This window comes from Ceratotherium simum, chromosome 29, assembly GCF_057802395.1.
Source record: "Ceratotherium simum simum isolate JZ-2026a chromosome 29, ASM5780239v1, whole genome shotgun sequence".
In the NCBI taxonomy this organism is placed as follows: Eukaryota; Metazoa; Chordata; class Mammalia; order Perissodactyla; family Rhinocerotidae; genus Ceratotherium; species Ceratotherium simum.
In genome coordinates, this window is record NC_141928.1 from 36341456 (window position 1) to 36355026 (window position 13571).

General features: G+C 36.4%; 1 protein-coding gene across 4 annotated transcripts in view; it reads right to left on the minus strand.

Moving 5' to 3' along the window:
• The window catches only part of NCBP1 (nuclear cap binding protein subunit 1), a 42162-nt gene that overhangs the window by 19220 nt on the left and 9371 nt on the right, over positions 1 to 13571 (minus strand). Inside the window, exons 3-10 of one of the 4 annotated variants that reach the window (XM_004423234.3) lie at positions 12841 to 12941; positions 10534 to 10690; positions 8392 to 8499; positions 7917 to 8038; positions 5744 to 5813; positions 5063 to 5278; positions 2782 to 2879; positions 1762 to 1825 (exon numbers count right to left, since the gene is read on the minus strand). In XM_004423234.3, coding sequence (XP_004423291.1) covers positions 1762 to 1825; positions 2782 to 2879; positions 5063 to 5278; positions 5744 to 5813; positions 7917 to 8038; positions 8392 to 8499; positions 10534 to 10690; positions 12841 to 12941 — 936 coding nt within the window. Of the gene's footprint in view, positions 1 to 1761; positions 1826 to 2781; positions 2880 to 5062; positions 5279 to 5743; positions 5814 to 7916; positions 8039 to 8391; positions 8500 to 10391; positions 10441 to 10533; positions 10691 to 12811; positions 12942 to 13571 lie in introns of those variants that run through there. The other 3 variants (XM_087419434.1, XM_087419435.1, XM_087419436.1) reach the window with 3 other exon arrangements.

Sequence of the window (13571 nt, forward strand, 5' to 3'; positions counted from 1 at the left end):
AACTCAATTCAACAGTATCTATGCACTTCTACTATTAGAAAGACCTCGACATTCTAAACATCAACTCTAACTCCATGGCATTCATAGTGACAAAATAATTACTTTTTAATCTTTAAAATTATGTTCTTTAAAACAGGATCTATAATTGAATACTGTAATGAAAATGTATCCTCTCTATAACTCAATCAAATAAGAATATGCAAAAATTAATGCTTATTTGATACTCCCAGAGAAACATGCAATGAAATTCCAACTTTGGAAGTATCAGAGTTTGGTTCAGGAAGGGACAGTTTACTGAGGGACTCACAGATCCATCAATTTCATTCCAATAGAAGTAAAAGCTCTTGATTAGATTCTGAGGATGGGACCAGAAGACAGCCATTCCACACTGCTACTTGAAACTGGTGCCAGAAATCTTTTTGGTAGTCCAAGACTTCTTCACCATGCCTCTTGTTCAGAAACTTGTTTCCATCCTCCCCGTATAATTTGTGGACCACCTTCCTAGAATTCTAAAGCCTGGTCTGCATTCCTTCCTCTCATTCCCATCTCCCACACTTCTTGTACTTCATTCTGATGAATTTCTACACATTTTGCAGATTTAAAAATATGACTTGTATTCTGCATTTCAATTGACATGTCAATGAATCAAGTTCATAGCCTAAGCATACTCTGAAGTTTTGTACAGATAGGAGAGACACAGCACTTTTAAGAAAGTACACAGTGCAGTATGAATTAAAAGTGAATCTTAAATGATATATCGTAACTATGCTCACTTTCACGAGTATTTTAACATAAAGGAATAATGTAATTGACAGTTTGACCAACGTGTCAAGTGAAAATACTGTTTTTTGGGACATAAATCTCTAAAAGGTGTTCAACTATACTACTACTATCATCCTGTGTATGACTTAATATGGAGTCAAAAGCTTTATCTATTCTTCCTACTTCCAAAACAACTGGCTCTTCTGATTTCCACGAATAAATAAGGATTCATATTTATCCCTACCTTGTGATAGAGAATAATATATATATATATTTTTTTTTTTGTGAGGGAGATCAGCCCTGAGCTAACATCCATGCTAATCCTCCTCTTTTTGCTGAGGAAGACTGGCTCTGAGCTAACATCTGTTGCCAATCCTCCTCCTTTTTTTTTTTCTTCCCCAAAGCCCCAGTAGATAGTTGTATGTCATAGCTGCACATCCTTCTAGTTGCTGTATGTGGGACGCAGCCTCAGCATGGCCAGGGAAGCGGTGCGTCGGTGCGTGCCCGGGATCCGAACCCGGGCTGCCAGCAGCAGAGCGCGCGCACTTAACCGCTAAGCCACTGGGCCGGCCCCAAGAGAATAATATATTATATATTATTATATTAATATATTATATATTAGATAGGTTATCTGCCTAAAGTAATACAATATTTAAAATAAAGTACTTAAGCCACTTATACATCTGTAAAGTGGACAATGTATTGAAAGAGCTAGAGGTAACTTGCATTATCCATGATAACTATCCATGAATGAAGACATACTATATAAATAATTCACAAACAACTCAGAATTCCATTTGGCTACTGATCTCAACCTCCTCTCTTCTCTTTATTGACGTGGCTAAAAGAGCACCAAAACTGACAGCAATTTGTTCACTCCTCTGTTAATTTTCAAAACCTGACAAGTAGCAAGAAAAAAAAAATCTAAGAGTAGATTACACTTTAAAGTCAACAGAAAGATTCTGAAACTTAGAAACAAGCTCCATGTGGAATGCATACCTCAACTATGTGGTAGTTCAAGGGGATCTTGTTCTTGCCTGGATAGCTCACTAGCTGTGCAGCACTGTAAAAAGTATAATTTAAGTTTAATAAGTATACAAAGATACATGAAAAATCAAATAAGCAGTTTCAAAAGCAGTGTCTTTAGATATAAGGAAAGAAAATCTTTTCTGAAATGTTCTAGATTTGTTACTTAACTATAGCACAAATTATTTCGTCCACCACAAGAAAACTCTTGAATGCATCCAAAACTCCTTGAAAGATCAAATGTAGTGTAAGTAATAATATTAAGAAAGCATGTTCAGATCTATTAACTTAAAAAGTTTTAATAGGGTACACTACTCTCCAAATTCTATATTCCTTTCCACATTAAAATCTAAACTTCCAAGGTTTAATAAAACATTAAAAATAAACTCTTCCAAAGCTGATGTCTAAATGCTAGAAAACAGAGCAAAACCATTAGTATTCATTTATTCCCATAATATTCATACCAAAAATAGCTTGCCATTCAAGTTAATTCATCCATAACATATGGCAAATATCCACACACAAAAAGCTGGCATCATATGCACATTACTATAAAGCACTATAGTACTATAAACCCAGAAAAGTACCACTGAGGGTGAAGGGCCTTGAGAAAGCAAAGGAAGTGTTTTTTGAGACTGGTCTTAGCAAGACAGGGTATCAGGAAGAGAGGAAGATTTTCTTACACTCCTAACATACATTTGTTCTTTTCTTTTTTTTCTTTAATTTTTAATTTTTTTCCCCCCAAAGCCCCAGTAGATAGTTGTACGTCATAGTTGCACATCCTTCTAGTTGCTGTATGTGGGACGCGGCCTCAGCATGGCTGGAGAAGCGGTGCGTTGGTGCGTGCCAGGGATCCGAACCCCCCGCCGCCAGTAGTGGAGCATGCACACTTAACCACTAAGCCACGGGGCCGGCCCCATACATTTGCTCTTACCACATCATGTAAATTGCTACTTTTTCTCCACTCTAAAAGTACCATGAAAAGAATCTTACCAAGTCTTCCTTTCCTTCCAGTGGGACTTAATGATGCAGTGAAGATTCTCTTCTATTACAAATCTTTCCACTGAATGACTCCCTGGCATTACAGGACCCTGGAAAGGAAACCAAATTACTTTGTATATACTGCAGTACATACTGCAGACCTAGAAGAAATATTTCCTTTCATTTATTCAACAAATATTTGAATGCTTATTATGTTCCAAACAGTATATTAGATGCTGGGGATCAAAGTTCAGAAGTTATGCAAGCTCTGTATTCAGCAAATTTCATTGTCGTGTCCACTTCTATCTACAACAGCATTAGAGTGTTGGCTGCCGTGTTTCCTCCACTACATCTGACACCACACCGTCACTGCCCACCTCCATTCTTATATGAAACAAATGAAATGATTTTTGTATATTATTAGCCCTATAGAGTTTATTTTTTTAAACCATGAGAGTGGATTATTTCCATAATAAACATGAAGAGAAAGAAAACTTTATTTCAAACACTATAAAGACATAAAACATCATGTATGCATCAAAAAATATCTACATGATATTGTTTTAAAAAGGTTAAAAACATTACCTACATGATATTGTTTAATTTTTTTATAAACTATATGCATAGCAAACAGGTTCAAAAAGTTTATTTTTATTTACTTATTTCTTTACTATTGTAAACTCTTAATGGTGACTTTTACTTTAATCTCTACAATTTCTAATTTTTTTAAACAAACATTTTTTCAAAGTCCAGAACAAAAAAATCTAACTCCCTTCATTATTTTGTATATTTATGCTCTTCTGGCCTAGGATGATGGGCACATTATAGAGGCAACACCAATTAATAAAAAAGGCCCAGGAAAAACAAATTTTGAGGTCTCATTATAGTTTCCTTTGTACTAGTAAGATTCTAGCAGTCTTAAACGTAAATAAGGCTTTCAATGAGATATACCTATTTAGACCATTACATAATGTTGACTGAAAGCATTTTATTATAAATGGAATATAGCAAAGTGGGTAGCAAGTTGATAATTTTGTATATATAACCAATTACCTAACAACTTTTTACTCTGAAATAGATTATACATATACTAAATTTTCATTGGTCATAAGCCATTTACAGCACTGCAGAGAAGAGAAAACAGGAGAAAAAAACCTCAAATTTGACCTTAAGTGGTAATACTGTTTCTTCTGCCAGTGGTTCTCAACTGGAGGCAACTTTGCCCTCAGGGGACATCTGGCAATCTCTGGAGACATTTTTGGTTGTCACAACTCACATTTAGCCTCTAGATGGCATCTAGAGGGTAGAGGCCAGGGATGCTGCTAATAACAACTCACAAGACAGCCCCCGACAACAAAGAATTATCCATCCCCAAATGTCAGGTGCGCTGAGGCTGAGAAGCTCTGTTCTGTGCTGAATGGGATACACTGAGCAACAGGTATGGTACTTCAGCCAGGCGAGTTTCTATTCAGAACCAATCCAGTAATCACTATGCCTGCTGCTTGGCTATTAAAGTTAAGACAGTCATTCAAATGCAAGGTATAAAATAATTAAAGCACAGTTAAAATGTAAATTTTATACCAAATGTTAATATTAAAATTATACATTTTAATTGCGAAAGTATAATGGCTTCATACAACAACTTGACTGAGTAATAAAAAATATGTATATTTAAAACTATAGAGTCAGTATATACTAATCTTTGGGGTTTTTAAATTAAAAATACTTTATAATTTTTTAAAAATTATATAATATGAATAATAAGACAAGCTGTGAGGATTACAGAGATAGACAATCTCTAAAACTGGGTATTTTTCTTGAAAATAGCCTTACTAAGAATAATAGCTAAAACTGAGCACTCACCATGTGTCACATATTGTCCTATACCTTTTACGTGTATTAATAATTTAATTTCAATATAACTTTATGAGATACATACTATTATTATTCCCTTAGGAAACTAGGTAGAGAGGTAAATAACTCACCCAAGATCACACACCTAGGATCTGACTAAACCAGGATTAACACCCAAACCACTCTGGCTCTCAAACCTACAGTCTTAAATTGCACACTGTGCTGTCTCTTAATCTATTTATACATGCTAAATATAATTTCTGGCATAATGAGGTGATACCATTCACAGAATAAAATTGTTAACTTCATTGCCATTAACCCTCTTAGATAATAAACAACTCAAAACTAAAATGTATCACAGGCATAATTCAGACAAGATTCAACCACAAGTATAATGCCACACAGGCCCTTCGATAGGAACTTTTAGTTGGTCACGTACCTCTGGGTCATCTGTATAATCAAACATTCTGAAGATGACCCTTGGCATGGGGTACACTGAGTCTTCAGTGTGAGGAGGTGGCGTAAAAGGGGGCAGATTGTGCTGCAGGGCTTCACACAGGATGCTGTCAAAGGCAAGATAAGGTCTTAGGATGTGCCGCTCCTGCCAGCGATCCTTTTTCAATTTCTGAATCTGGGCCCACAGGCAATCTAAATACTAAAGACAGATTAATTTTTAATAATTAATATATATTTGGAGGCTAGAAGAAATAACATTTTGACTAGACAAAACCAAATATCACTACCTTCTAAAATACAGAATACAAAAGCAAGCCAACATGAGATTAAATATAGGACAAAGGAATGGTCTAAGTTCTTGTTTTAATTACTTTATCAAGTCTGCCTGAGGCTGTTACCTCTTACACTTTCAAATTGGGCATTTAAAAAAAAAATGTTAACTCTTTGATATCTGGAATCCCACAGAACAGGCAACGCTTCAATTACATTCTAACATTTATTAAAAATCCACTACACACCTAGGGCTATGAGGAGCTGGACTCTGATATGAAATGTGGAAACCTAGCAAAGGTATACAAATGGAGTGATTAGAGTATGTCACAGAGATAAGAATCTACTTAAGAGCTGGCTGTGCTTGTATCACAAGGGACTGAAATAAATTTACCTCTTCTTGTGGATGTGGTTTCTCAGCAGTCCAGACTTGTAACATGGGCACATGAGTCTTTTGGCGTCTTCTAAAGATAATAATGAAAATCTACACTTAGGTTTTCAAAAACATGAAAAGATGTCTGATTGCTTTCACAATTAATAAAATGCAAATTAAAGCAGTGAAATAACATTTTTACCTATCAGAATGGCAGATATCAAAATTTTTGATGATGTACCATATTGCCAAAATGTGGGCAAATATACAGTTTCAAACATCAGTGGCAGAGGGGCTAACTGATATAATCTCTTTAGAAGAGATGTGGAAGAGTGTAATCTCTTTGGAAGGCAATTTGACTAAATCTATCAAAATTAAAATTGTTGAAACACTTTGACCCAGCAATGCCATTTCTAAGAATTCACATCCCCCACAAATATATCTGCATGTGTCCATAAAGAAATATGTCCAGGGGGCTGGCCCGGTGGCGCAAGAGGTTGGGTGCGCGCGCTCCGCTTCAGCGGCCCGGGGTTTGCGGGTTCGGATCCCAGGCGCGCACTGACGCACTGCTTGTCAAGCAGTGCTGTGGTGGTGTCCCACATAAAGTAGAGGAAGATGGGCACGGATGTTAGCTCAGGGCCAATCTTCCTCAGCACAAAGAGGAGGATCAGCATCAGATGTTAGCTCAGGGCTGATCTCCCTCACAAAAAAAAAAAAAAATGTCCAAAGATATTCGCTGAAACATTATTTATAAAAGCAAACGACTGGAAATATCTAAATGTCTACCAACAGGGATCTAGTTAAAGAAATTACAGTAGATTAAAGGAGTGGAATACCGTGTAGCTGTTAACAAGAATCAGGCAGAGCTATGTACTTTTATGCAACAAATACAAGTTACACGGGGCTGGCCCGGTGGCGCAAGCGGTTAAGTGCTTCGTGGGTTTGGATCCCGGGTGCACACCAACGCACCGCTTGTCGAGCCGTGCTGTGGCGGCGTCCCATATAAAGTAGAGGAAGATGGGCATGGATGTTAGCTCAGGGCCAATCTTCCTCTGGAAAAAAGAGGAGGATTGGCATCAGGTGTTAGCTCAGGGCTGATCTTCCTCACAAAAAAACAAAAACAAAAACAAATACAAGTTATATTAAAGAAAAAAAAGTGAAGAACAGTGTATATATTGTATAACCATTTGTATAAAAAAGGGGAAGGATATATACTCAAATGCTGGCATATTCACATTGTTTTATTTTTATTCTTTTGCAAACATCTCCATTTTTTTAAAAAACCATTACAACTTTCAAATATAAAAGCACTTAAAAAAATCTATCATTTAAAGGTAGCTTAACATAATTAAAAAGCAGGTTTTTATCTTTTGACGTCTTTTAGCTTTATTTGTAACCAATTAAGTAGATATTAACAATATCCAAAGAAGTACCTGTTCATAGATAGAAAATGAAACTTACATCAAAATTATTCTAAAAAAACTTAAGGGGACACAAAACCATTACCATGCTGCTGGGTAATTAAGCATAAGTTCAGTAACAAGGCCTACTGTTAGTATTATATCCAATACGATAAACCAGGCTCTTACATCAGCTTGAAGAAGTGGGTAATGGGAAGATATAGGCCTGTTTTAATTGAAATGTGTCATATTAGTTGAGAAGTGTGGGCTGGGTGGATGGTTAAGGATCACTGTTTTGAGGACTCAGTTTAGGATTAACTTACATAAAATAAATACACATCATGTACTAGGGCAGTGGTTCTCCACCTGTGGAATACATTAATAATACAGATGTCCAAACTTTGCTCTCAAATATTGTGATTCAGTAGGTCTAGGGGTTGGGGTTGGAGCATATTTGAGTGCCATGGATGATTCTTATGCACACTAATATTTGACATCCATTGTGTTGAGATGTTTTATGCCTTTGCAAACATGTACAAAAGCATCTTAAACTATGTTACCAACTCCTTTGTACTGGCAAAGTAAGCAAATGTATTTGATTACTCTGAGGTTTCAGTAAGTTACAACAGTAGGGGCATGAGATTACCGAGAGAAAGCCTTAGGGAACTCTACAGCTTATTTTTGAGAAATAAAACTCAAATGGTATTACTAACAGATAAAATATAACTCATTTATGATATCACCAAGATATCCTTTACCTAAACAACAAAGAAAACCATGAGCTGTGCCCTTACTTAAGATAGCTTTCAGTGTTGGCAAAGATGCGGTCCATCTCTGCATCTTTCTTTTCGTACAACTCCTTTCCAACCCAGGGCAAAGAAGACAGAAATGCATACACGTACCAATCCCGTCGCACCTAAAGAATTTTTAAAAAGGTAACTTTAAAATATGTGCTACTTAATTTTCATTCATATTGTATTTATTCTTGATTGAAATCCTATAGAAGGTATAACAGGACTTAAGTAAGACATCTGGTTCATTCAGAGCATTTCTAGATATGTTAGCTTTAATCTTACAAGACAGAATCATTTGAATTGACATACAGATGTTACAAGAACCCACCAGTATGCCAGTTGACTTAACTCTTAGATATTAAGAATTTATAGCATGATAATCTGCTGTTATCTTTTGCTTTTTATTACTAAAGGGTTATCAGTGAAAAATTCCTGGTACTATATGGACAAGGTTCAGCATAAGGGATTTTCTTACCTGAGGCACATCTTCTTCCTGAGTTACACTTACAAAATTTTCAAACATAGCAACCATTGATGGGGCAGCAATGACATGACAATTCACAAGATCAGATAAAAAACGGACCTGTTGGGAAAAATAATTTCTATTAAATCTAAATGTCCTTTTATAATAATTAAAAACAAGCAATCTCGTCAAAACCACAGGTCTGAAAAACTACAGCCCACGGGCCAAATCTAGGCCCACTGCCTAGATTTTTTAGTTTTTAATTAAAAAATCTGTGAACTAAGAATTTTTTAGTTTTTAATTTTTTACATATTTAAATGCTTGAAAAAAACTCAATATTTTATGATGCATACAAATTATATGAAATTAAATTTCAGTGTCCACAAATAAACTTGGACTGGAACACAGCCATGCTCATCTGTTTACATATCGTCTGTGGCTGCTTTTGCCCTACAACAGCAGAGCTGAGCAGTGGTGACAGAGAGCATATGAAGGACAGGAATCTGCGCATTTATAGGTTTCCATTCTATACTACACTAAGTACCTAGACTGTAATGTTCTAGCTACTTCAACTTATAAGCTTCTTTTCTGTTTGGCTATGAGAAAATTTTCACTGGACTATAGAAACGGAAATTTCTGAACAGATATTTATTAGGTGTCTTTTGTGTGCCACTGCTAAGCACTATTAAGAACTTGTCATATGTGAGCTCATCATCTAGTGGGACAAGCACAATCTCAACCCAAAGAGATGAGTCCTATACTAAAAGGTAAATAAAAAGTGCTCTAGGAACAGTGACCAATAGAGTCGGGGAAAGCATCATAAAGCAGGTAGCAACTGGGCTAGGTCATAAAGGATGAGTAAAGTACCCAAGTGGAGAGCATTCTAGGCAAAGGGGTTCAATAACAAGGTGTGTTCAGGGATCTGCAAGTAATTTTGATATAGCCGGAAGGTGTATAGGAGGCAAGGATACAGAAACAGATTGGGGCAACCGTGAAAGGTCAGGCCAAGGAGTCAGGCCTTAATCTTATAGCCTGATGGGTGTCCAAACTTTGTAATGTAATCAGTAAAAAAGAATTTGATCACATACCTCCAAAACCTGTATATTTATTTATAATACACACTGGCCCACTGAAGTCTACGTAATATGTATTATTAAGGCTTAATTCAGAATCATCTCGAGCACCAGGCCTTTAAGACCATCCACTGTAGATAACGGAAAGGAACTGAGCTTTTTAATCTGTAACCAACATGAGCAGAGCCTAGTTACAGAAAGACCACTCTGGTGCCACTGTAGAAGATAAAGTAAAAGGCAGAGAATCTGGATGCAAAAACATCAGTTAAGAGGCTGTTAAGACATGAGGAGGAAGGCATGAACTATGCTAGAGGCCCTTGAGACAAAGGAGAAGGGACAGATTGGAGAGAAATTTAGGAGATAGAACTGATAGGGCTTGGGGACCGCTTACAGTATATGAAGGGGCAAAGGGAAGACAAGAATTCATGGATGGATTGTCCAGTAGACAGCAGCCACTGTGTGTGCGCTGAAGAGAGGAGAGAAGGAAAGGAGGTAAAAACAATGCATTGATTTAGGTACTTCCAGGCAAGACACCTTAGGGCTATCCAGGTAGTATTTGGAACACAGGTCTGGAGCTCAAGAGAAAGGCTGAAGCAGGAGATACAGATTATAGACTTGAAGGAGAGAGGAGTCATCAAAATAAAGGTGGTTTATGAAGCTATGAGAGAAAATGAGAATGCTTCAGGAGAGAGTGTTTAAAGAAAAGTGAAGCAAGGACAGAATCCTGGGAAACACAAAAACTTAAGGGGCAAAGCAAGATGACCCAGTAGAAGGAGACTGAGGAATAGAAGGTAGGTGGCAGTAGGAGATTCTGAAAAAAATAGTGCTGCACAAACCAAGAGATAAGACAGTAGTGTAAAGAATCACACGCTACAGGAAGGTCAACTAGGATTTAGTATGAGAAGAAGCCACTGGACTTGGTAACGAGCTCTGTAGTACCTTTAATGAGAATGGTTTCAAAACAGCAGCTGTTGTGGTGAATGGAGAACTGTATTTCAAGAGAAAGGATAAATTATTTGGTTGTAGCTCACCTCTCCCCTCCATTCCAACACTGTCATTATATACTAAAAAACAAACTTACCAAATATACGGCTTCATTATAATTGTTTGCTTTCAATGATTCTTTAAGTTGACGAATCATGGCTTCTACAAATTCTCCACCAAAGTTGTAATTCCTGGCATTCAGCAGTCCAACTAACGTTGTATAAATCGTCAACTTCTCAGGTAACAGACGTGCACTGATTTGAGAACCCAGTACAACAAAAAAAAACCCAAAACAATAGCATTATGTTAAGTTGCTGAATTTTATATTATATAAACCTTTTTATTATTTTATTGACTTTGGAACAGGATTAGTTTTAGCTATGTTTTTAAAACTACTTCAGAAAAGGCATAAATATTGAGAAGAGCTGCAGATATGGCTCCAGCAATTTTTCATTTTAATTCTAGTTAGTTAATCCAAGAGTTAAGAAAGTAAAATACTCTGTGCAGTTGTCTAACTAACATAAATATATCTAATGCCAGACCAGTTCTTCTTCCAACATTTAGTGGACTCGAATAACAATTCTACAGAAAATGGTTTTGGGCCGGCCCCGTGGCGCAAGCGGTTAAATGCGCGCGCTCTGCTGCTGCGGCCCGGGGTTCGCCGGTTCAGATCCCGGGCACGCAGCGACGCACTGCTTGGCAAGCCATGCTGTGGCGGCGTCCCATATAAAGTGGAGGAAGATGGGCATGGATGTTAGCCCAGGGCCAGTCTTCCTCAGCAAAAAAAAAAAAAAAAAAAAGAGGAGGATTGGCAGATGTTAGCTCAGGGCCTATCTTCCTCACAAAAAAAAAAGAAAGAAAGAAAAAAAAAAGAAAATGGTTTCTATGGTAAAACATTGGGGAGATGCTGGGTGAAACAAGTTTCTTTACCGCAGAATCACGAAGAGGGACACACAGTGTGCGGCATGTCTAAACTTAGCTAAACAGATGTCATCGGGATCAGAATTTCACTTTGAGAAACACCATTCTAAGCTGCTTAGAAAAAACTTAGAACTAAAACCAGTTTCAACTAAGTTCCTAACAGTTAAATTGTTGAATTTTTAACATGGTACTCTGACATAGTAAGATTTCTTTACATCCCAGTTTGCTTACTACAAGTGTGTTAATTTTCCTTAAACTTGTTTGAAAAGGAAGGAAAAGGATTACAGTAATAAACTTTTGGAAAAAGCAAACGTTACTTCCTACTTTACACGGCCTTTAGAAATTAGCTCAAAAAGAAAAGCAAATAAGAACTAATGATCATTCAGATTCTTTTATATTTTTTGTGTTTTCTCAAGATACCTAGCAGAGTATTAGGAACAATTTAGGTTTTAAAAAAATACTCACACTAATAGTAACCATGCCCCCCATCTACCAAAAAGCCATGGTGTTCATCAGAGTTTAAGCATAAATCTACTCCATTTTAATGTTTTCAAAACAGAAGGCATCTTATGGATAACTATAGCAAAATGATTTTTCTTAGTAGTTTCTTAGTCTAAGGACATGTTTTCCTGAATATTAACTGGATTCCTTTTAAAAATGGTAACCCAAATTATTTGTATTTTATGAGAGGTTAAAACGAAATCCACTGATAGTTTCAATTTGTATGCACATTTTTAAATTTAAAAAATGAGCTGTAAGCATTAAAAACATTATTTTAAAACAATTAAAATGACAACTTAAGAGTCACCTTCATAATTTAAAAATAGCTTATAGACAATTCATAATTTCATGTAAAGTACAAAGACGCCTTTATCCAGAAGTCATAGCTACTTCCTTGCAAGGCATCCAATTCAGAGTGATCAATGTCCAGCTGAGGTCTGAATAATTCTACCATTGGAAGAGACTGTTTCATGATTTCATGTAAGACTTTTCCCACTTTAATTTCCTCACAAATTAAATGCTGATACTTGTTCTAGCGAACCTAAGACTATGCTTATTAACAGCTTCAAAAGCTTCTTCAGTCTTCCAAAAAGGGCTATTACTCAAGTGACCAGTTCTCAAATTTGTTTGATACTACTGGTTAAAAATATAAATTAAACTCTATTATATATGTTTAAACGTACATGCTTAAGAAAAACTTTCTGAATATGAAAGTGTCTACTTTCTCACTTAAAAATAGTCAACTGAAATGATTCTAAGGTTCCAAGAAACAAAACATAAGGAAAACGTTCAATTTTAGTCTTATTTATCTCTAAGAAAAAGAGTTCATCAAAGGGCCAAAGGTCATTTCATTTGTACAAATTTCCTGATAGAAGGAAAGCTAATGACATATAGAACATAAATGCAGTTTTGAACATTCACAAAGCATTTGAGAGTAGATAATACATTATCACCTGGATTCATAAATCTTTTGCATACATACACTGTACAAAGAAGCCTTAAGATCTTGCTCTTGTAGTTAGGAAGATCAGCTTCCAACACCCCAGCCAAGCCTTCTAGGTTGCTCTCCAAAGAGCAGGCACTCTGTAGAGGACAGCATATTAAATATTTGTCAAGTACTCAGCAATTAGTGAATTAAAATTTTCTAGGTGATCATAAAAAATGTTAGTCTTATATGCATAAGGCACTATGATAGGTTTAGTATATATCAATTCAATATATCAATTCAATGAACAATATATCAATAGTTATTGTTCTTTAGAAATCCATGAATGAATGAGATTTTGTTTTGTTTTGAGGAAGACTGGCCCTGAGCTAACGTCTGTTTCTAATCTTCCTCTCTTTATTTTTTCCTTTTTTCTCCCCAAAGCCCCAGTAGATAGTTGTATGTCATCGTTGTCCTTCTAGTTGCTGTATGTGGGACGCCGCCTCAGCATGGCTTGATGAGCAGTGTGTAGGTCCATGCCCAGGATCCAAACCGGCAAACCCCAGGCTGCTGAAGTGGTGTGCACAAACTTAACTGCTATGCCACTGGGCCAGCCCCGAATGAGATTTTAAAAATAAGCAGTCTACGACAGCAGAATAAGTATTAGAAATGAGAGGACATCACAGGCTCTAGTCTATCTCTCTAACTAATGTACTCACTATATGACTCTGGGCAAATTTCTTCAAGTATCCAGAATTTGTTTGGTCTTTCATTTATAAATTGAGAGG